General features: G+C 34.0%; 2 protein-coding genes across 2 annotated transcripts; both read right to left on the bottom strand.

The window, feature by feature from the left end:
• Positions 1 to 1,350: 1,350 nt before the first annotated feature.
• On the bottom strand, positions 1,351 to 11,764 carry LOC143531045 (uncharacterized). Its single transcript, XM_077026435.1, has 20 exons — positions 11,576 to 11,764; positions 11,354 to 11,473; positions 11,132 to 11,244; positions 10,385 to 10,451; positions 10,157 to 10,276; positions 9,783 to 9,991; positions 5,771 to 5,935; positions 5,517 to 5,699; positions 4,846 to 4,916; positions 4,683 to 4,767; positions 4,361 to 4,645; positions 4,225 to 4,284; positions 4,068 to 4,147; positions 3,693 to 3,973; positions 3,513 to 3,604; positions 3,303 to 3,438; positions 2,177 to 3,180; positions 1,818 to 2,095; positions 1,576 to 1,743; positions 1,351 to 1,487 (listed from the first exon to the last, which is right to left on the bottom strand). Exons 1-20 carry the CDS (start codon positions 11,742 to 11,744, stop codon positions 1,364 to 1,366), a joined length of 3,810 nt encoding a protein of 1,269 aa, XP_076882550.1. The 5' UTR covers positions 11,745 to 11,764; the 3' UTR covers positions 1,351 to 1,363.
• An 11,473-nt stretch (positions 11,765 to 23,237) lies between these two features.
• Positions 23,238 to 24,604, bottom strand: LOC143531005 (protein GRAVITROPIC IN THE LIGHT 1-like). The gene has a single exon (XM_077026406.1). It carries the CDS (start codon positions 24,594 to 24,596, stop codon positions 23,283 to 23,285), a length of 1,314 nt encoding a protein of 437 aa, XP_076882521.1. The 5' UTR covers positions 24,597 to 24,604; the 3' UTR covers positions 23,238 to 23,282.
• Between the last annotated feature and the right edge of the window lie 1,217 nt (positions 24,605 to 25,821).

Consider the following 25,821-nt stretch of genomic DNA (forward strand, 5'->3'; position numbering starts at 1 on the left):
GCAATTGGCCTTCTGGTCTAATGTCATGAGTGCGATGGTTGAGGCTTGGGATCTTTATGGTCACATGTTTAAAACCTGACTTAATGGGGTTTCTCACAATGGTGGGTTTCATTCGTAATGATTTTTGTAGTTGAGTCAGACTTAAAGCGTCATAATCAGTATTGATGGTTGACATCCTACCTGATGAATACTTGCTCGGGTATTTGAGGTAGTTTTGTTAAAGAAATGCGCTTGACCCGTCCCACCAGTCATTCAATTATAATATATTTAGTTCATTCGGCAAGCAAGTTTCTAGAAACGTTAAGCATTAGGCTTTCTTTGTGATTTTGACCAAATCATCATTTTTTTGTTGTTGGATGGTCTCTATGTACCAAAACCAGATGCCCATATGGACATATGGTACATAAAATATGCATATATGTTTTACTAGAAAACAAAATACTACTCAAATATTTAACACACTAAATAAATACAAAAAGTTAGTAATAATAACTAAGAAATAAGAATATCATGCTGGCTATCCTACTGGTTGAACTGGTTCAAAATAATTTTAAAACTTAAAATTGAACTAGTGGCTTAGCCAGTGAACATCAACCATATTTATAGCTTTTGAGACTTTTATTACAAAAACTTATGCATAGGATAATATAAAAAATATATATTTTTTGATAGTGAAATATTATGAAAGATACATAATATTTATTTAAGAAAAAAAAGAACCAATTGTATTTAAGATTTAAAGGATTGGTTGAGAGTTGCATGACTATATCTTTGTACATGCAAGTCAAGTATGAGATCAGAAAGAAAGCAAAATGTCAAACCTTGAAGTTTACTTGAACATCATAATTCCTCTATGACTACGGCATTAGAAAAATAAATACAAGTTAATCAAAAAGCAAGTTGTTAAGATCAGCTAACCAATATCTACTGTCTGGATATGATACAAGCTACAGATCATAATCTATTTTTTGATTTTTTTTAGAATCAAAACCATCAACTATTATTACTTAATAAAATTTGCAAAAATTCATCAAATTTTAACCAAGCTTTACAACTCCCAAACTGATTGATCGTTTTGGTTGCGCAGTTCAAACGGTTTCAATAAGAACACTATGTAAAACTGTAAATTAATAATAATTATAACTATTATGTGTTAAACCATGAATTTTAGTTCTACAAATACCAAACCAGTTAAAACTATGAGCTACACTGGAAGGAAAGTGAGATTATTACACTATGACAATTGATGAACAAAAACAGACCTGTAATTAATTAGAAATGTATACATCTAAATTACAAATTTCAACTAAAATTGTAAAGTTTAATCAATGATAAGAACTTTACTTTCTACCTTTTGTAGCTCTCAACTTTCGGGCTTTGTATCCGATGAAGGTTTCTGGTAACACTGATATTGATCCAATAATGAGATATCTTCACTTGATAATGATAATGCACCATTACTCAAGTAGTTTCTAGCAACCCTCTTTCTGCAAAAAGATATGCATTAAAACTCAAAATAATAAAGAAAATTTAAAAACTAAAAGAGTTTTGTTGAAGCGAGCATGTTTATTATACCGTCTTTGGGTTGGATCGTTAGCGGCTTCCGATAAACGAGAAGATTCTGATCTTGAAATGTGGGCCAGTGACGGAAGGTATTCATGAAATACATAGCCTTTTAATGATAATTGTGACCGTAAAGGAACAACAGAACGAATTGTGTTGCAAATTGGTGACTCTAAAATGCTGCAGAAACATACGACACACTTGGTTACACAAATAAAACACAAAGGCATAAACGAGGCGAAAACTAATAGTACCTTTTCGAGTAGGCCCCACTTTGCGGCTTTTTACTTCCTAAACTTTTTATCATATTATTGTTTTGGTTAACAAATTTCCCCAAAGAAGAAGCATTAGTTGATGCTGCCAACATCTCCAAAGCCAAATCCATCTTGTCATTTGATACTAAAGAGAAACTTCTTTTTGCAAATACACAAAATCCATGCTGAGCAAATGTTGATGCCATTTGCAGTTGATCATCGTGCCAGCTGTACGAATGCGATTTGTCATATGAAATCATTGATGGTTTTAAGTTATCCTATAAAAAGAGTTTAAAGTTAAAGACAGCAATGTATTTATGCATCAAATAATAGTATGCAAAATAGATATATATACTTACGCATGTTAACGATTGACAATCGGCCAGTAATAAATCAGCTTCTGATATTAAATTAGTCATCCTGTAAGAAACCCTCAAAGCTTCCAAAGCGCTGTTTTCCTCAACTGAGACATATTGACTCAATTCTTGACTGCAGTTTCTAAGTTTTCTCCATGCTTCTTGCACGGTATCTGTGGACCCCACAGATGTAAACCCGTTAATAGGTTCTAATTTTTTGCTAAAATCTATTCGGCTGCATTCATCCATCATTTGATAATCCCTTGGAATAGATTCTGTTGGTTCAATGTGAGAGTCTCCAATTTCTCCCGCATTATCTAAAGTTAAATCTCTAACCACTTTATCTTCTTGACAACTGTAATCATAGTTATCGGTATCACGGTCAGTGTTAGTGGGCCCAGTTTTTGTCCCTCCTTCAATACACCCACTAGAACACATAGTAGAGTATATTGTTGTTCCATCTTCAATTTCTGTCTCAGGAACACAAGTAGATTCTGGAACACACGATACATCTACAGTAGCCTTGGAATAACATGGTGCTTCAGATGGATGACGCATGTCATCATTAAAACACTCGTCTTCTGAATCAGACGACATTACTGCATTATATTTTCTTCTAGAATTTCTTGTTTCAACTGGCATTTCTTCGTCTAAGTCATCTTCGTTCCAACACGGTTCTGATTCAAAAGAAGTTACTGGCTCGCATTTTTTTTGAAGAGTTCTTTTTGAGAATGCAAGACCAGTTTCTTCCTGTTCAAAGTTGTGTATACGTAGCATTTCGTCCTTTTTAGCATTGATATCCTGCGTATTATTGTTTTCGTCTTCTTCCTCGATTGTCTCCATGAATATAGGGTCTTTTTTGGTCATCAGGGTGGACTTTGTAATCTCGGTGTCAATCATTTCAGATAGTTTGGAAGTGTAACCAAACGGCATCATTTCAGGTAGAACGCGATGGCCAGCATTATTATCAAACAGCAGTGGAGAATATGTACTTCTCACTTCACCATCTGGTCAATCAAGAGAACATGGTGTCAACAAACATAATGCCAGTCAAAATTTGGGTTTTTGACCAGCTTACTGTAAACAGGTCAAAATTGCCACCTATGAACAAAACTAACTACAGACTAACCTTTTCTTTGACTTTGATTTTGACCTTGACACCAAAACTGGAGAAGCGTTAAGGTTTTACGAATATCACCATGGCAATAATCGATAAATCGCTTTGCCAAACAAGGGTCAATTTCAGCTTTCTCTGCAGCGCAAACCTAAAAAAAAATATAATTAACAAATAAACTTCAAGTTAGAAAAATGTTAAAACTTGAGATAGGTCAATAGTCACCATATATGCAAGCCTGAGGAGCTCATCTGATGATGGTATTTTGAAGCTAATCTCTATCCTATCTAAATTATTAGGTAGATCAGGATCATCACCTATGAACAAAATCAAGATAACAGTGAATAGATAGTGTAATAGTTATAATAGTTAATTAAGTATCGTTAACTTTAATAGAACTCTTACTGTTGCTAGTTAATATCATTGGACGCTTTGCTGTCTCTGCAAGCTGCTGTATGGTAGCAATAAAACCACGGTCTTCATATGTAGTTACATCCACATCCTCAAAAAGGATTAGAGTTTTAGTTCCGTTTTGTGAACTAGTTAGCTTCACAGTGGGCACACCAGCATCTTTTGAATCCTCGTCATCTGATAAGGGTATCAATTCTATAACATCATTGGCAGATTTGGTTGGAGTTGACTTCAGTTGACTTTTGTTATCTGGATTTTCAAAACCGGGCACAGAGCTGAAACAATACAACGTTTTTAAAACACAATGTGATTAACCAATGATAAAAGTAATAATAATATACTAGCTTGCAAATAACAATTTTGACCAACCATTGAAGCCAGTGTGATTCGAAGGCTTCACCAAATTTTTGCTTGACAAGTGCACCATTTCTCCAATCTGATGTATTTACCTACAACGTTATTTTCAATAACTTATATTAGAAAACAAAAAAACAAGTCTTTAAGAGCTAATTAAATATTAACTTACTTCAATAACTTGAAAACCTTGTTCTTTGGCACAAGCATAAATGGCTGCAGACTTCCCACTCTGCACAAAATAAGAAAAACTCTTTAAAGATACAAAATATAAAAGTATTATAAAGTGAAATAAGTAAGATGCATACGCCAACTGGGCCTGTAACTAAAAGAACATTCTTTAGACTATTGTCTTCATTGCAATACTCGGAATCACAGTCACTAGGGCAGTAATTAAGGTCAAAATCTTGCATGATGCAATTATTATCATCAGTGGAACATTTATTTCTTGAACCTTTTCCATGCCATAATTGTAACCATTCATTAAGAAACTTCACAGATTCAGCGTTTCCACATATCTGCACATCATACAGAAATGCGATTATTGCACTAAAACTGGGTACAAAATATAAACTAAAAATACTTATGTGGTGCATTTGTACGAGAAAATTATGTTTTAAGATAACAGACCTCAATGGCTTTATTAGGCTGGTACTTGTTTGTCCATAAACTATTATCAGACTGGTAGCTACAGTCGGGATAATTCAATGTCACCCTGATAATGCAAAATATAAATAAACCATTTGCTACAGTTGTCATTATGTAATTCTTAAAGATAGAAGAAAATGTTCACCTTTCTGAATCCAAGTTCACCACAGATTCAAAGTTTTCTGAGAAACTACATGCTTTAGCATCTTCATGAACCTGCAAATTTAATGATATACAAATATGAAGGTCATATCCTTGCATTACCGGGTATGAGTGGTTTTGTTGCAGAAGTGATAGTCTTTTTAGGAATAATTACCAGCCAAAAATATCTTTTAATGCCCAAAATTGCCATCACTTTTGTAATGGCAATTGGAATGATATTAACTCCTATTTATTTATTATCTATGTCACGTCAAATGTTCTATGGATACAAGTTATTTACTACTCCAAACTCTTATGTTTTTGATTCTGGACCGCGTGAGTTATTTGTTTCCATCTCCATTTTTCTACCTGTAATAGGCATTGGTATGTACCCTGATTTTGTTCTTTCACTATCAGTTGACAAGGTCGAAGGTATTCTATCTAATTATTTTGATAGATAGTTTTATTAAATAAAAAAATAAAAAACTCCTTTTTACGAGTTTATTGGCTAATGAAAAAAAAAAGAAGTATTTTTATTCTCTTAAATTTTAAATAAAGTAAAAATAAAATATGAATTTCAATTTTGACCCAATATGCGATAAAAACATTTTACATGAAAAATAAACAACTCAATTAAATATATAAAAAAACTTATATTAACTGCTACATGCTTACCGTCTCAATATTTTGACACACTGATACTCCAGGTGGAGGGATATCAAGAAAATTATCAAACTGCAAGCAATTGGCTACTCCATTAATCAGCTGTGAGCAAGAATCTTTAGGATCTTGACTGGTTCTTGTGCGAATGTTTTCAGAAAATGTCCAATCTTTCCAATCAACAGAGAAAGTTTCACCCTGCGGAAGTGATTTCAAGATCTAAGATATAATGTAAAAAAAAAAGCAGAAATTTAAGAACTGATAGTTACCTGTGATCTCTCAAATATGTGCATAGGACTAAAATCATTACTTTCTTTGCTATCAGAATTGCACCATTTATCCTCTGTGACAGTATTATCAGCGTTTTTCTTTCCAGCTTTCCTAAATGAAAAGAAAGGATGTATTTGCTTTCCTGCAAATATCCGTGAATTTTCCTGATAGATAGTAATAAATATTTTAGAAACAATATAAAAGGAATTGATAATAGAATCTGGATGTATAACAGAAGGTTCACCAAAGTTGTGTGCAGACAAAAGAATGCTATTAGCATTTTACACACACTTGTTACCCGGAACAGGCTAACGTGTTACTATTACAGATATCAAATCAACGCCACAATCCAAAATCCAACAAAAATTAATGCAACCTACGTCATATTATTAAACAAAATGAATTAACTTTTATAAGCTTGAACTTCATTTTTATCTCTCATCACTAAATTCCCCGAATCCCGGATTACCTGAAAACAAAATAAGAAAAACAAAACAAGAAAACACGGCTGAGCCAAAAATTGCCCAGTAACGGAAAGAACAATAGTATAGGTAAGGACAGACGTAAGAGAATAAATATACGAACTTCAATTCAAACTCGAAACCAACCCTTTTCACCGAAACATATACTTAATAAAATTCGGATGTATGATCCGACACTTGGCCAGAACATGGTCAAACGCATGCGGAAATATATCAGAACTATAATAAAAACACCCAGAGCCAGAAACATATAACTTGTAACATATAATGTGTGACGTGTAACATATAACGTGTAACATTTAACTGAACTATAATTAAATGCGAAACATAATCCGATACACGATCGGGACGTAATCTGAATATACTCAAATTTAATCAAATGCATATACACATATCAAAACGGACCAGAAATATAGCGAAACAAAATATAATTACTAAAATACACGACGATGATGTTAAAATAATAGGTCGTGTAATACGGAAGCACCCAGAGCCTAAACAGAGGGGTACACAGCTAGCTAGTCCATGCACCAAGGAGACGGTGTGGGTGGCGTGCGCACATTGTTCCATCTCAAACAGAAGTCAGGAGTCAGGAGTCAGGAGTCGGAGCTAAGATCGATCTATACGCCTCTAAGTGGCCAAGGTACTACATGAGTACTTTCAGAGACGCCGTGAACTTTGATTACGCACTGTCACGATAAGTGCCATGTCAGGAGTCAGGAGTCAGGAGTCGGAGCTAAGATCGATCTATACGCCTCTAAGTGGCCAAGGTACTACATGAGTACTTTCAGAGACGCCGTGAACTTTGATTACGCACTGTCACGATAAGTGCCATGTCGTTGACGCCCCAACAACAAGTCAGAAATGCTAGGGTAACAGAGTACTGAACTAAAGTCGTATAACTAAAATATATTATATAAAATAACTGAACTCAAAATATAACCGATGCGTAACGAAAATCCGTACTACAAAGTAACGGAATAGATTCAATACTATTAGTAAACGAGAACAAAAGCCGCACTACGAAGTAACGGAATATAATTAATACTATTAGAGAAAGAAACCAGAAACCGTACTACCAAGTAACAGAATATAATTAATACTAAGAGTAACAAAAACAGAAACCGTACTACCAAGTAACAAGAAATAGAATCCGTACACTATGAGAACGGTGAAAACAATATAAAACTAAAAGAAGAGAAACACGTAATCCGTACTACAAAGTAACGGAATATAATTAATACTAACAGGAAACAAAAACAGAATCCGTACTGCGAAGTAACGGAATATAATTAATACTATGAGTGAAAGAAACCAGAACCCGTACTACGAAGTAACAGAATAGAGTTAATATACTATGACTAAAAGTAAACAGAAACCGTACAACAAACTAACGGACTATAATTAATACTAAAAATAGCAAAAACAGGAAACCGTACCTTAACCGATAAGCAAATTTGCAAGGCAACCCAACTCGTCCGCGATTACCCACAGAACCTCCGATGAGGGCAGAAACGTTTAGTTTTCGGTGGCGGCGGCTTATCTCGGAGGAGCAGAGAGCGGAGGTTCCGGTGATTCTTGAAACCACTAAGGCGTCCGAGGCTGTGACGGTTGTCTCCGAAAACGATCGTTAGCGGTCGCGGTGGTTTCCGTCAGAAAGTTTCCGGCAAAGGTGTCGCGTTTCCTGACGAACCAAGTAGTGGCAGTGGTGATGGCGAAACTCGGAAGAGCAGGAAATGCGGTGTTGGCGTCAACCAAAGGCGACTGCTACGGTGGCGGAGGTGATGACGGCAACTGGCGGGGTTGTGGTGTTGTACCGAGAGAGATTAAGATTTAAAGTTTGATGAATCCATATCATTGGAACTTTATCGTTTATATATATTAAACAAGTTATAAACACAATCAAATTCCTAAATAAGTTGATTGTTTGTTGCTCACATTTGAATTTGAAACAAGTTGATCTAGATGATGATTGGAATATAAAATAATAAACATATGCTCAGTCATGAGTTTGAAATCATCTAGGTTTCAATTTTAAATTATTATTATTATTATTATTATTATTTTTATTCCCATTATTATTATTATTATATCATATTTTGTAAAACTAAAATTTACGGGTATTACAACTCTTCCATCCTAAAAAAAACATTTCGTCCTCGAAATTGTAAGACGGTGACACGTACTTTCGGATATCACGGAAACGAAACAAACCTAAACTTTCATAAATTCAGACATGACAGTTGCAAAGTCTTGGAAACAAATATTAGGACATATAAAACAGAATTCATATGAAATCAAAACCATCCAAACTGAAATAGCTGACTCGTTGCCATGATGATATTGAACGAAACTATGGGTAACCTAAAACTTGTATCGGATAATACTAGTTCTTATAAACGGAAATCAAAAATTTCATTTGAACACAGAATTTCATATAACATAGTGGATAACTAATAACTAAAATAAATAAATTTTGATGAGCTAAAGCCTATGACTAAATTGTGTAACTAATAACCAAAACGAAAGACAGATAACTGAAACATGTGACTTATAAGTGGAAATAAAAAGTGATAACTAATGGAATACTAAAAAAAATCAAGACTTAAAACGTAATTTTCAAAAACATATTTTGAATATTAACATGCATTTCTACACTGATATAAAAATAAATAAAGACACGTAACACTAGCAGATAATAGCGAAAACTTAAGACAATGTCGTATCTAAATATTAGAGGAACATTAAGCTGCAAAATGGATTTTAGTAGCACACATACATACCTTACATTTGTTAATACTTGTTGCTTTTGAATTTATACTTGTAAGATAAATATGTTACTTTACAAAAATCATTATGTTACTGACACGACTTTATGAAGTTTAAAAATAAATTATCCAACTCAACTGTATATATTTTCTTATATCCATTACTAATATTTATTATTTTAAATATTTTAAATATGCGGATATTACATGTTAATTTGCAAAACTAGACACAAAACTACATTTAAGGGAATGTTAGTGACTATGTGATGTTAAATAATCAAAATCAAACAATCAGCTGTAGAAAACAGCCTGTGGAAATTGAGTTTAGATATCTCTCTTGTTTAAAGTTGTAATAACCAGATGTTTGGTGTTTAGCATATCCGCCTTATTTAAGATATTAAAATATAAAAACTAGCAGAAAAAAAATAAAAAGAAAAGATACATACGCATACATACGCTTTGTAAAATGAAAATAAAAACTGCCAACTCATAAATGGAGTCAACTATGTGACTTTACCGTAATTTTAATAATCAGTTTTGTAGCAGCTAGTATGAAGCTGTTTATCAAGAAGTCAAGAACATGTTATTATATTAGACCTTGATTAATCAGATAGCCGGAGGTACTTTATCCAAAACTTGAAAACTGATTATTGAAACCTCAAGTAGCAATAATCAGATAAACAGTTTCAAAACTTAAATTCTTCGCAAAGCACAAAAACAAAGGTAATGCGCTTCTGCTAGAGTAAGAAATAATGACCAACCTCTGCAGTCATTTTTGCCTCTAACCGTAGATTAGGAATTTGCTTAGGTGGAGTCGCCAAAATTTTGTCTGAACAATCTTCATTTAAAGCCCTGTTAACGGATTTTTTAGATGCTGAATTCATTTGTCGCTTCTGTGGTGTAATGCATGTCTGTTGCTTCTTTGGTGTAGTATTAGCTCGTCTTCTAGGCTTCCTATGGCTCTTTGAATCTTCAAGGCCACATGGAATTAATATCATAAATATGAAATATGCATACATACTGGCGTACAAAAAAGAAAGTAATAGTTGGGTTTACTAGGATGGTGAACTGGCAATTAAGTGATCAAGGTTATATAAAAGAAATAAAAAGTGACTGTTGGTGAAAATCAGCATACTTAAAATGGCATCTGGAGGTGAACAAATTTGTTCAACTTTCTCGGGTGAAAGGAGGATTGGCAGCGGCTCCTTTTGCTTTCTCTTTCGTCTCTCAGAAACTTTAACAAAGAAATCACCTTCTGCACAAAGCAATTTAACTCATTGTTGATTTTCACACAATATACCAAAATCCCAACTAATATAACATAGAGACAATGTGGCATGTGTCCATCTCATCAGTTACTTACTGACAGCAGCAGGAGAATATTCTTCAACATTATTCTTTCCCCCCATCTCATTTCCATTAACAGCAACCTGGTATTAAAAAAAAGTTATCGCTTTCAACTCTCAAACGAAATAATAATAATAATAACAATAATAAGTCATCTTTCTTCTTGCAATCAAAATAACATACGGTTTGTAAAATGAAAACAAATAACTGCCAGCTCATAAACTAATAAATAGGGCCAACTATGTGACTACACTGTAATCTTAACAATCAGTTTTGAAGCATCAATCAGTTTTGAAGCATCTAGAATGAAGCTGGTTACCTAGAACAGGTTATTTGACCCCTGCTTAAACAGATAACCAGAAGCACTTTATCCCAAACTTGATAATTGATTAAAGCCGCACAACCAAAGTTCCCCTTACTATACGCGCGGGGGGGGGGGGGGGGGGGGGCACTAAGAAAGAGAAAGCGTTATCACTATACGAAATGAAGCAGTGGCTAGCACACTAAGCTAAGATCAAAGGACTGAAAATCCTTGTGTCAGTGGTTCGAATCCACTTCTAAGCGGGCCAAGGGTCCAAAGGCCGGATATTATTGACACACGAAGGTAGAAGTCAGGTGTGTATTAAATAGCATAGCTACTGAATATTGCAATCTCAAGTAGCAACAATCAGATAAACAGTTTCAAAACTTAAATTGATCACAAAGCACAAAAACAAAGGTAATCCACCTCAGCTAGAGTAAACTATAAAGAATAATGACCAACCTCTGCAGTTATTTTTGCCTCTAACCGTAGATCAGAGATTTGCTTAGGGGGGCTTGCCAGCATTTTATCTGAACAATTTTCGTTTAAGGCACCATTAATGGCTTGTTTAGATGCTGAATTCACATTAGAATTATATCATTAATATGAAATATGCATACATACTGGCATATATAAAAAAGAAAGTAAAAGTGACTGTTGGTGAATAATTGAACATCAACATACTTATAATGGCATCTGAAGGTGAGCAAATCGGTTCAACTTTCTCGGGTGAAAGAAGGATTGGTTGCTGCTCATTTTGCTGTCTCTTCCTTCTCTCAGAAACTTTAACAAAGAAATCACCTTCTGCACAAAACAATATAACTCATCGTTGATTTTACACGATCACCAAAATCCCAACTAAAAAAAATGAAGGTGTGACATGTGTTCAGCTCTTCAGTTACTTACTAAGAGCAGCAGGAGAACCTTCTTCATCATTATTCTTTCCACCATTCTCATTTCCATTTACAGCAGGCTGGTATTTAAAAACATTTATCACTTTCAAGTCTCGTAACAGTAAAAAAAACATAAAGCACATTGATTCAAATGGTTTACAGTCATCATCTAACATTAGCATACTATCGTTCTTATTAACTAACATGGCTTAATTCATGTTTCTTCCTGCAATCAAATATCGAGTCAAAAACAAGTGCAACCACCACGTTTTAAGCTAGTTTCTTAACCAGAATCTGATATTATTACTTAATCCATGTTTACACTCCTACAACAGCACTCAAAACACTTCCCCTAAATATGTAAACAAAGCAACTGATCCACACTCTACTCTTCTAGAATCAGCACTATAGAGATGAAATCCCGTACTAATGATATTAACCTACTAAACGTACAATTAACTTCTTTTAAGACGTTTTGACTACACTGTAATCCATTAGACCTACCAATCACCAATACCCAATTTCGAGCCCCGACACAAAATTTTATGGCGCTCCAAAGATTCGAACCAAGAGATAACCCCTAAAGTAAAGGAAAAACCACCAGACCAAAGGCCTGATGGCATGGTTGTAAGCTCATCCCGACTAATTGCCGATTAATTTCAAATAGTCCCTGATTAAGCTCTAGTCCCCACCCGGGGCCCAGCAACAAATAACTAAAGTAATTAATTATTATTATTATTATTACTGTACAAATAATAATTAATTATTATTATTATTACATTAGAACTATAGTAATTATTACCTTTCGAGAAGCTCGCGATTGAGACGCGGCTTTCGGCTTTCGTTTTCTCCCTTTCTTTTGACTTTGACTCCCGCAATTATCCTCTTCATCATCTTCCTGCTCTACCTCAGGCTCCACGTCATCGTCCACACACACGAAATTGTCCGGAGACTTGTGCGGGATCAGTGTCGACTGAATTAACCGCCGGCGAACACGTGGCTTGGTCTCCGAGCTCGGCGAGATCTCCATCCGATCAGAGCTCAAATTAGGGTTTCGGAAATTGGGGGTTTTCTACACAAATTTGCTGATTGAGGTGGTGTTACGATTACGAGAGAATTGGGGATGAAATTGGATTGGAGATTGTAAGGGTCGTCTGAATTAGGGCTGGCTTGGTTCCCGCCTTTGGACTCTTTATTCGCGGGTGATTGTTTCCTTACAGGGCTCTGAAATTAATTAATTAATTATTATTTTGGGTAAATAAATGGAGGTAAATGTAACTTGTATTGGATTAATTTCAATTAATTTCCCGCGCTTATTTAATCGTGGATTTGATTTTGTTTGCGGTGGGGGGTGTTGAATTTAAAAATCAAATTTGTGGAATAAATAAAAAATAAATTAGGGTATGTTTGATTTGTAGAGTTGAATGATTTTGAGATTTTTTTTTCTTTAAATATTTTGGTTTGTATAATTTGTTGGGATTGAAAGCTTGAATTGTCTTCTTATGACTCATGAATCAAATATATTTGTTTTTTTGAAAGAACTGTTCAAGGAAAAAGCAATCCCCTCACACACTACCGGTTGATCCTCAAACCTGCCCCCATTTATTCCATAAATTAAATGGATTCTTAGATCTTGTTTATGATATTAAGAAAAAGAACTCTCTTTTTATTTTGATTTCTAATTTATATGTATACTAAAATTACTAAGCTTTTCCTATTTCTTTGTTAGACAAGAGATAGTTTCCGATTTTTTACTTCGGTTCTATTGTTAAGATGTGTGACGTTTGTAGAATTCAATGGAACTTGAATATGAATTCCAATTTACTTAGTGTGCTTGGTTCGTAGAATTTGTTGGAAATGAAATACCAATTTACTTAATGCGTTTGGTATATTGGACTGTCCGCATCAGTTTAGAGTAATTTTCTCCACAAACAGCTTAGTTAGCGTGCCATATCAACTTTCCATTCATATTTTCCACAAACATTTTTACCTACAACAATAACATATTCGTTTTTTCCACAAACAACCTCATAATTTCCACATCACCAATATGGAGGACCCACAAACCATCATTTTTCACCATCCTTGATAAAGGATCTTCACGGATGGATGACCTCCACAACACTTGCCTTTGCCATCCTTCTCACAAATCTCCTCCACATAAGCTATGGATGACCCTGATGCGGAAGGTCTTAATGAATTAAAAGATTGCATTTCCCATTTCATCCTTTATGTTTTGATCATATTGGAGTATGTAATTTAACTAACTTATTTACAATGATGTTATTTATGTTTCAGATAATAAACATACGTTTTTATTTTGCCCTAACTATGTTAACTTTTCTGTTTAAGTCTAAACATGTAAGAGACACTTGAGAGCAACATCATAATTAGCTTTAATATTTGATTCCCTCACGATTTAATGATATAAAAGACTATGATGTTTATATTAAAACTCTAGTGGGTCCCTCATACCCCCCTTATTCTTTATCCTCGCATTATTGCATCATCTTTAGGCATCAACCAGTCAACCACAGCTGAAAATATCCACAGTCATCGTCTCTTCTATGGCATCGACAATTGGTGTTTACGCACTACAATCACCAGCCGCCATTGTTTCCTCTCTATCATCTCATCTAAAAGAATAATGTATTTTTAGGAATGTCTGGAATATAAGATGGAGCCAATGCAACAATTTATGAAGGTTTGTTATTGTAGATGTGCTATGTGTTAACACATAGGACTGGTATATTATTATCAACAAACAACTTACAAAGTATATTTCTTTGTATTTTGGCCACTAAAAGTTTCTTTATATTTTGGTCAAAGTTTAATTCTTCGTACCTGGCCACCAAAAGTTCGTTATTTGTATGTTAGCCAAAGTTTGGCTTTTTATACTTTAGCCACCACAAGTTTATTCTCCAAAGTTTTGCCACAAAGTGTTGCACGTTTACACTTTTAATACAAGACTTTCAAACTAATATAGTTTTCTTCTTTGGACTTTTGGCACACCACATTTGTTCTTTATTATATTATATTATATTAAAAACCAAAATGTCAACCACTCACAATATTTACTATTCATCAAATGTATGAACTTTGTTGATAATAGTTTTTAAAACATTTAATACTTAAAATGCTAAAAACTTAACATATTAAAAACCAAAACATCAACCACTCACAATATTTACTATTCATCAAATATATGAACTTTGTTGATAATAGTTTTTAAAACACTTAATACTTAAAATGCTAAAAACTTAATATAGATAAATTACAGACATTATTTCCTACGTAACCAATCGAATCGATATCGACCGAGTTTCGGTCACGTCTCCGTCGAAACACACGAGTTAATTGTTTATCAAACATACACTCACATGCGTATATCTTTTTGGTTGTATCTCTTCACTTTTTGAATTTCGTTTTCAGTTACTATACCGGTAACGTAAGAACCAAAACGATACCGTAATAAATCAAACTGATGACGTAACAAATTGATCAACCCGATATTGACTGAGTTCACATTACGTCCCTGCCGCAATGCGTGGAGGGGCAAGCAACTAGTTGGCTAAGAAGCAAATAACAAAGTTAGTTTTTTGTTATTTGGCCACCAAAAGTTTGCCTTTATATTTAAGTTTTATTCTTTGTACATATGCCCACAAAAAGTTGTTATTTTTACTTTAGTCAAAGTTTAACTCTTTATGCTTCCGGCACAAGTTTATTCTTTGTATTTTTGCCACCACAAGTTAATTCTTCAATGTTTTCTCACAAAGTTTCACACATATACCCTTTTTTTTTTGCACAAGGCCTTCAACTTAGAAAGTTTTGTTCTTTACACTTTTGTCACCACAAATTTGTCCTTCAAGGGTACCATGACAAACCCATACCGACATGTCCTCGTCGCATCGCGCCAGTTTAAAGCAGCTGTAAAGAAAGGGTCTGGATTCTTTCAGGTTTCACGCTAGGTAACCAACGAAGATGCTAGGATTCCTTCGCGAATAAAGATCGAGTTGCCGCAACGCTTGGGTCTCCAACCCGTTTAAATAAAGTTGCATTTCCTTCATTAGTTCAATAACTAGTTTGCTTACAACTATTTCTTAATTTTTTTAGAACATTCGTTTGTTAACACTAAATAAATTATAAATCAAAGTTTTTAACTACCTTTCACCAGACACTAAAAAACAAAAATTACTTCACCAAAAACCAAAAACTAATTAACTCTTGAGTCTATATAAGTTGCAAGCTTGATGGCTACATAAAGACTCCAAACACAAAAAGGTCTTTTACATTTACATGATACATAAACCTCTCAAAATCTATATTCATAAGCAGACATGTCTGAATACTCATCTCCTTTATCAACAATTACAGATATCTCATCATCCTCTTACATATTCACCAACCACAGTTCTTCACTTGTTGTTCAGATTGTATCCAAATCAATGTCGGACGGACTCCTAAACAAGTTCATGGATATATCAGAATTCACCTTTGACTACAAACAAAGTGGATTGTGGTCTCCTCCAATCCCTCCTCCTAAATTCTTCTTAAACTCGCCCGCGGGATTCATCTGTTCAGTTGATGAGATGCTCAAGAAGTTGCATAGCATCCGCGAGACAAAAATAGCAAGATTTAAGAGGTTCATCAGCTGTTGTTTTGATGTATGATTTTCATTTTTTAATTTTGTGACCATTTTTAATTTTTTGGTATTGTGACTAAGTGATGTAAGTTGCATGTCTAGTGATAGTGATCAATTAACATCTTGTATTTATTTTTCACTAGCTGATGATATTCTAGTATAATAGTTTGCATGATATAATTTTACATGTTTTTCAATTTAAACCTTGTAGGACTCTTAAAACTCATTCTTTTTTTCTTCTAATAGATTTACACGTAACACCACAAAGATTAGAGATGTACAAAAAAAAAAAAAAAAACAGTTCAAAACTGAAAAAAAAAAAAAAAACATTTTTTAGCCTCAAATTGGCTTCAAAACTGAACTGAATCGGTTTGATCAGTTTGAACAATTTGCCTCTCAAATTGGTTTCTAAACCGAACCGGTTTGGCCCAAACAAGTTCTGACGATAGTTTGACCAAACCAGGCTGGTTTAAAACCTGTACCAGTTTGAACAAGAAACCAATTTTGTACACCTCTGACATATATGATGAAGTAATGATATACAATATATTTAAGTTATTACCTAACAAAATAATAAATGTTATATCTAACTGAAGTGTAAGTAAATATCCTGAAATCAGTCATATATAATCAATGAGATGCCTATCAATATACAAACTAACAAGTACAAGGATCATTATACAAGAATCAAGCATATGTGTTCATGCATAACAGCTCAAGAAAAGAAGTGTATAAATGTATAATGAAATAGTTACAAGTCAAATGGCGAGCTCGAATTGAGAGTCTTGGTGTAAATTCAATTTTGTGAGCTTCCGTTGTCGTTTTTAAGTCGTCTTGTTATCATTTTTATTTTTATTATTATTATTATTATTTTTAAGTTATCTCTTTTTGTCATTATGTACTTCTAGGCCTGTTGCTACTTGATTGAGGTTCCCTTGGTGTTTTTTTTTTAATAAACGTTTGACATTTCAAGAGAGTAAAAATAAAATAAAATAAAAATATCCTTCACCACCGTACGTGACGAAAGTAAGTGGATCCACCATGTATGCGCAAAATTTACAAACTACCTAACTATCTGCAACCTAACACCATTAATGTTATGTCTACCTAAATAAAACATGAAAATTCATCACATATATTCAATGAGATACCTAATCATGGGACAAGAGCTAAAAGTTTACCAACTTTTATATGCTCATATCCACTATACTTACGTATCAAGCATGTACATATATACTAAAAATTAAGGACAAAAAAAAACAAATTATAAAATTTAAGTTATAATTTCCTGTTATAACATGTTTTTATGAGTTCAATATATATATATATATGCATGCAGCATGCCAATATTTTTCTGGTTTTTCAAATTTTGCTTTTACAAGGTTTTATCACTTCAAATTTATACGATTTAGAAGAAAGACATATAAACCTTTGGCCCACTTTCAGAATGATACAAATCATTTTTTTTTGAATTTGAGAGTTTTTGGTATTTGATGATGGTTTTGGGAAATAAGTGAGATTTTTTTTTTTGTTTTTTAATTTTTGGGTGTTCCTATATATTACGGAAGTGTCCTACGTGGCCGACACTTATGAGGTTCCATGCCAGGTTCCGTGAATGGGATTTGTGGATCGGTAAATGACACTTAACGGAAATCAATTTTATTTTATTTTTAACAAAACAACAAATGTCGTTATATAAAGTATTGATATATATAACTTCAATATATAATGTCACATTTTGCCTAACTAAAAGGTATTTCTATACAAGGACCTTGACCGAAGCATAACATGATATTGATATACTTTTTTTCAAACTAAAATATTCTGTTGGAATCTGAACCCAAATAATTTGAATGTTTAACAAGGACCCTTCAGCAGCATGCACAGTGGTATGCCTAGAAAAGGCAGCAGAATGTTCAAACTTCAAACAAACAAATTCTCTGTTACCTTCTGTCAAAGATTACTGGTCCTTCATTGTGTTCCAAACTCGAAACAAACATTAGATACAATTTGCTTCAAAGTTGGAATGTTTCAAAAGACTCATCACTGGGTTTGTTTTCTGAATATTCTTTTTGTGTTTAGAGATTTCTTTTCGTTTATTTGTCCCTTAATACTAGTATCAAGATTTTCTATATTAATCGTACGCGGATAGAGACAAGAGAGCAGAATGTTTGTTGATCATATATGTTATTGCAGGGTAAGTGTTTAGTGACTGAAAATGCACATATTGTTAATTGGTTTTTCATTTAGCGTTTAAATCGGACAGAAGGCAAACGGGTAACAATCTACTCCGCTAGCCGTTTTTTAAATAGCAAAACTAAAACTTTTTTGGGTGCAACATCCTTAGCCAAACCCGAATACACCCTGCAGTATGAAAACATGGGATATCAACAGCCTAGGCCTCGACTATCAACGTTTTAAGATACATAACAAAACACGTCGTTAGAAATAAGGCCGTCTCCGAGAATTTAAGTATATCAGCCGAGCCGAAATAAAAGGGTCCGTATGTAGGACCTAACAAGTAATGACATATATAAGCTAATTTTTTTAAACGATGATTAATGTTATATTTATTTTTTTAATAGTGTAGGCCCAATAGCTTAAATGGATTATGGATTAACAAAAGTTTTGGGCTCAATATATTTAAGATGATTAAGATTCATGCATGTTTTATAAATAAATAAATAAAAAGGTCACAAAATTGCATGCCTCAGCCGACCGCCCGGTTTGCCCTACCCTAGGGGCGGCCTTGATTGGAACAATCACAACCAAAAGAGAATACCTTACAATTGTTCTCTACGAAATTCAACTTTTGAAAGGATTACATCTTCTAAACAAACAATACTAGAGAACTCTTTTTAAAATAGCAAATACAACTACTGCTCAAATATGCACCACCAGTCCGATCACACAAGTTGGACATCTCGTACTCCATTTCAGAAAAAAAAAAAATCTCTTGATATTCATCGTTGAAACCGGTAAAACTAATATAGCATCAATAAACGATGCACCAATGTAGGTGTGAGGCGTTACTTTGTTTCCACAATAAGCTTACAAGAGTAGATAGACAATTGAAGCTGACAAATCTTTTATTCGTTTTCAAATTATCTATGATGGGTCTTTTGTTTGAATCTGTTGGGCCTGTTTGTGTTTGGTTTAGTCTAGTCCATTAATAAAGGATTATATCCCATTTGTGTTTTATGGTCCAGTCAAAGTCGTTAGGTCAGTCAAGGTTGTTTGATTTATCGAGTCTTATGGTTTGTGCGATTCTTAGGGTTTGTTTCTACTTTTCTGGTGAACGTTGGAGTCGTTGGTTGTAGGCTGTATAAAGCCATTTGCTTAATTGAATAATGCATCAGAAAGTATTGTGTTAATTGTGATATCATCTTGAGTTCGTTCAATCTATGTAGTCAGTATGTTAAATCTCAAGTCTTCTTTTTACATGATCACATAAATACATCTCCGTTAACCTATGTATCTTTGGTACATGAAACTCATAATTAATGCACATGTTCAAACTACTTATACAAATAAACAATTCGTAAATTTATCCTTGTAAAACAGTTCCCAAATTACATTAATTTGATATTAGGGCTATCACTTTTACCCGAAACCAAAAACCCAACCCGAAAAAACCTGTACCTGAACCTGGACTAACCCGACTCAAAGAACCCGAACCCGAACTAACCCGACTCAAAGAACCCGAACCCGAGAAAAGACTAACCCAAACCCAAACCCGAACTAACCCGACTCAAAGAACCCGAACCCGAGAAAAGACTAACCCAAACCCGAACCGAAGTAATTCGGGTTGGTTCTCGGGTTTGATTTATAAGTTTCGGGTCAACCCGAATAAACTTTTTGTTTTAAAATTAAATATCTTTAGGTATAATAGGCTAGGGATGTTCAGATTTCGATTCGCATTCGAAACATTCGAAAATTCGGTTCGATTCGAATTCGATTATTAAGATTCGAATTCGGTTTTAAAAAATTCGAATTCGATTCGATTCGATTCGTATTCGAGTATATTAATTGAATACGAATTTATGATTTATTATTCGATTCGATTCGAAATTCGAATTCAAATTATCTATACATATATGTGTATGTGTGTGTGTGTATATATATAATAAATATTTTTTTATTTGTATGAATCCATAAATAATAAATGTCCATTACAAATTGATTAAACCCAATAGGCCAGATTATTGTTTCTTAGGCCATACTAATACGAGTGTTATTTACTTCTCGTTTTGAATATTTTGAATTTTAGATTATTTGTACTTTAGTTTTGAATTTATTATCATGTGGTATTGTAGCCACTTTAAATTTATATGTTTGTTTTGCAATTATGATTATGGTTTTCGAATTTTTGGCATCGGTAACTTGAGTGAGATCGTATTTATTCGAATTAAAATTGAACTTATTCGAATTCGATTCGAATTCGAGTTTCAAATATGAATTCGAATCGAATTTCGAATTGCGCATATAATACGAATACGAATACGAATCGAATAGTTCAACTTTTAATCGAATACGAATACTGGAAAAAAAACAATTATTCGGATTATTCGATTCGATTTGACTTGAAAATTCGTTATTCGATTCGATGAACACCCCTAATATAAGTCGTAGCTACTAAAGCTATCAGAATCTGGCTGTAATCGACTATTGTCGTTCTAACTATTATGGATCGACTGCTTATTATTAATTATGGTTTCTGTTACTACTAATAGTAACCGAAATCGAACAACCAAATCACGCCCGATTGAATACGATTATGGTTCGAGCTAGTTTTACTCTTCTTTTGAATTGCTTTATCAAGTTATGTTGGTTTGTTATTTAATTATTTGCATTATAAGTAAAGAAAGGTATGATGTTTTTAATTTTATCATTATAGTTTTTAATTTTTTTTTGTGTTTTTTTTGTTTGTTTTCTAGGATACTCGAAACCCGGGAACCCAACCCGAAAAAACCCGAACCCGAAAACCCCGTGAGAGATTTGGGTTGGGTTTCGGGTCAAGATTAAAACTTTAAAACCCGAAGAACCCGATCCGAAAAATCCGAAACCTGAAAAACGAACCCAAAGAACACCCCTATTTTATTTTAACACCATGTTAAAACAATCAACTCATAATAATAACGAAATGTGATATGTATCCCTTGTCTTGGCCTTATTAGCATTGGGCTAAAGCAATTCTCATTCATGTTAGCAATATGAATTTTATTTTTTTTATTTTTTTCCCACAAAAATAGTCGACATCCAATAAAAATAAATCAAAACTTCTAATGGGCTTAAAATGAAATGGGCTTGATTCTTTAAAGATTGGACATTTGGACATGGGCTACATACTTATATATTGAGTAATGGGTCAATAAATTAATGGATTTACAATGGGTTTATATTTTAGTTAAGTAGCACTAATTAATTTTTTTTAAACGCCGACTTTCTTGTATTTAGACAACAAATTTGAAGAGCCCCATTGCCTCACTCTGTCCAGACTATGTTGTCTTAATCGGGCTTATGCTGACTTTTCCTAACGCCGATGAATTACATCAGTGGTCTCCAATAGTTGGTGATTTTAGCGTCATCACCATTTTGGCCCTTTTGGGTAGTTAGGGATTCACGTAAAACCAAATAAGAAATTATAATATGTATCGTAGCAAGTGCGGTTAGAGTTAGAATAAAGAAGAATTATCGATGGCAATGCGACATTAAGTTGTGTCCGTTCCTAGCACCAACATTACCAACTTGTAAAAGTTACTCTTAGATAAAAAAAAGGGTAATTTAAGCGTACAATGCTGCATTAGTTACAATTCTAAAACACCAAAGTAGAAAAAGGAAATGAAATTACATAAAATACATATGAAACAATGAGATATTTTTATTGATTTATTGGGTACATGATTAATCAAAAGCATATGAGAATCTACAACCGAAATGCACATGGCTGGCAAATGGATCAACACATTCCAACGTCTTGTCGTACTTTTTCTTTTTACCAATTATATCAAAGACTATATAATCTTTTAATAAAAAGTCAGCTTTGGCTTTGTTGAGTTTAAATAGGAAGCAAAAAAAGAAAAAAAAAACTACAAAATGTTTAGTGTGTTGAAACTTATAGTTTATGCAAACAATATTTTTCATAATATCTCATTAAAAATACTAAACGACACTTACTATATTTTCAGTTTCAAGATATATTGTACTATATGTAATGGTGATACTGAGGAAAAGAAAATCAAGCTTCCTTTTTTCTCTCTTGTTTCTTTACACTTAGCTCATAAATTTATAAACAATAAAAAGAATTTAGATCGTAAAGATATAAAATAGCTTAATTCTCTTTTATATAACCACCATCCCAAGTCTATGATTATGTTACGACAATCAAAAGATTTTGGTTTGATTAAAAGTTCAAACATCCATTAATATGATACCAAGTTTCGAGTACCTTTTATGTCTTCATTCTAACCAAACACCTCCAACTTCCAACCATCGTTCACCATCATCGCCGATATAACCATCCGCTCAAATTTCTTGACATCGCTAGAGAAGTTTCGGTCGGACAGGTAGAACCAACATTATCATTTCACCGACCATTCATGTTAAACATGTTTCTTTTCAAATTAATTCATACTTTCTATATACATTTGGAAATCAAAATCAAATTGCTTGGAAATCAAAATCAAATTGCAATAAGTAACAAAACTGGTTTCGGGCATGATCGTATATTTGACCGGGTTTACCAGGTTTTGGTGTTCTGAAGGTGGACAGGTACCGGGTCAAATACATCAGGTTTTTTTTCCACCTCTAAACAAATCCTTAATCATAATAATACTTTTAAAGTTATCACATAACATTGCAATACATAGATTTCAAAGGAAAATACATATCATATCATATTCATACCCCACAACAACTTATGTGATAGTTTTGCTTGTCTAGAAACATTAGAACTTTGCCAGTTTAGCCCCACCCACCCAGCTTTTAATAATATTCCAAAAACAACTAACCATAACGCGTTATGACTCATCACCTGCACCCCCACAACCAAACCCTGGTCCCCTAACCCATCACTCAATCAACTCACGTACACTTGACACTGTACAACACTTGTACCCAACTTGAACCCGGGAACCACCGTGAACCCCACCTCCCGCGAACCCTCCACCGACATAAACGCCTCCTCGTTCACACTCTCCATAAACACCTCCGAAAACCGACACCCGTTCCTCACCCGAAACACCGATACCTCGCTTGGCTCAATCGAAAATCCCAAACAATGTAGCAACCAAACCCGCTTACAAACCTCCGCAAACGCCTCAAAAAACGCGGTTTCCACGTATTTACCCGCGGAAACTAAATTCCTTTGGTTTAAATTCCCAAACAGAGACAATTCCATTTTAGGGTGAACAATTTGTAAATATTTAACCCAACAGAATTTAGCAAATGCTGACGTGGGCTTCCATGTAATATATTCTCTAGCTTTCAAATACTTCAACTCCATGAACAGATCAAAGGACGCTTTTTGCTGATGTTTACGGGTTCGTCGCCCGGGCCCACCGTCGCTAGAAACCGAAAAGCCCGGGTGACTGAACCCGATAAACATCTCTCGACAAATAAACGACTCGAATGCAAAACATTTATGCAACTCGTTCCAGTAGACAATACCCGGTTGGATCGAACCCACGGCTGCGTCAATATCCCAATTCGCGTATTCCATTTCGCTAACAGTTAACTTTACAAAACTTCTAACCGACTTCATCGCGTGCTTAAGGGCCGTTACGAAGTCGGTTGGAGTCAGTTCCGATAACTGAAGATTCTCGTGGCGAGATAACGGGCCGCTTGCGTTCAATCTGCGTTCCATTAACTTGTTTTCGCGCTCCATTTCGTCTAGTTTATGTTTTAACTGAACAATCTCGGCGTCTGTTAACCGGCTTTGATCGACTAGCTTCCTTTTGGTGATATCATATGTTTTGACAAGATTCTTTTGTTCTTGAATCTCGGCCAGCATTACGGTCGTCTCAGGCATCGGGTCATCGAAATGCTTCTTCAAAAACGATTGTTTAAGCTCGGATAAGTGTTTAAGCTCCGATACGATTATCTGATCAGCTGACTGGATACCTTCCGGGTTGTAAGGAGATTGTGCACATTGTAACTCTGCGTAAGTGGCTTTTACGGACGATAATGCAGCGAATACTTTCGCGATGAATGCATCCATGGACGCTTTGTCTTCATGGAAATGTTTGCTTTCGATGATGATCGGTTTGTCATGCGATTTCGGCTTGTGAGGTTTATCAACGTTGGCTGCGGATCGAATGTGTAACACTTTCGCAAATGTGCGAGCGAGTTTGGTCTTTCTTGGTGTTAAGGCAGATTGGTTGATTGGATCCATCTGAAAGAATGAAGGTATGATGAGCATGATTTAATATATGATGTAAAAAGGGTATGTAATTTAATAAACAAATACAAAAGGTAGTTTGATATAAGTTTTCATGAAACTTCCAATTTTGACTTTAAGTTTGTTACAGGGACATCTATGGTTACCTTCCTTCGTATGGTTTAAGCCCATACATATCATTCATGCACCTTATCTTAAAAGTATTTGCTAACCAATTTAACTGATAGAGTATGATTTAATTCAAGAACTCGTTTTTAGACCCATCAATATCCTGCTAACCAATAGGTAAGATAAAACTTAAATTTACCATTGTGTCAACGTATTGGAACCTAATTAGAGAACCTTTATTGTTTTCCGACGGTAATAGTATCAGAAACTATATTATTTAGGGTTTTAGCATCAAGCATGTGAACCCAGGTTTTCCTTATAATTAGGGGTGACACATGTGACCCATTGAGTTAAATGAGTTGTAATAAAATGTATATAATGGGTCAAACTAAAAAAAGAAAATGATTGAAAGCTGTCAAAACGTGTTGACATTTCTTGAGTTAGAAAAACGGAGAAAACTTTTTACTTTTCGATTTATATTTCGATTTATTTTTTTTGAATTTTTTAATGAGGGGTTTTTGAAGTGGGTCAAAATAGGTTTAGATTTCAAAAACCCCTCATTAAAAAATTCAAAAAAACTAATTAAAAAAAATCATAACTTGAAATATAAATCAAAAACTAAAAAGTTTCCTCCGTTTTTGTCGTTCCATTAAAAAAAAGTCAAGAAATGTCAACCCATTTTGACCCGTTCCAATCCTTTTCTTTTTTTAGTTTGACCCATTATATGCATTTTCTTACAACTCATTCAACCAATGAGTCACATTTGCCACCCTATTTATAATATTGTAACCATCAATTGAATGGAATGGAATCAGTATTTTTACCATCTTACAAGCTAGAAGACTTGTCATAGTGATGAGCTCACCTAATTGGGATGGGGATTGAGGAACTAAACAATGGTCAATGATCATCTCATAAACTCTATATGCCTAAAAGTGAAAAGTCAAATGAAATGTCTATCAACATATATGCTTCATTGGATCATATTATCTTTCCACAAAGTGGGATGGCAAATTGAAGGTGAATTCCACATCCAAAGGAATATAACAACCATCATTTAGTTAAATATCCACATCCACTTGTAACACTTGTTAAAAAAATTTGACCCAAA

The sequence above is a fragment of the Bidens hawaiensis genome, unplaced genomic scaffold, assembly GCF_021521415.1.
Source record: "Bidens hawaiensis isolate Kalapana, Puna unplaced genomic scaffold, B.hawaiensis_p1.1 tig00009070_1, whole genome shotgun sequence".
In the NCBI taxonomy this organism is placed as follows: domain Eukaryota; kingdom Viridiplantae; phylum Streptophyta; class Magnoliopsida; order Asterales; family Asteraceae; genus Bidens; species Bidens hawaiensis.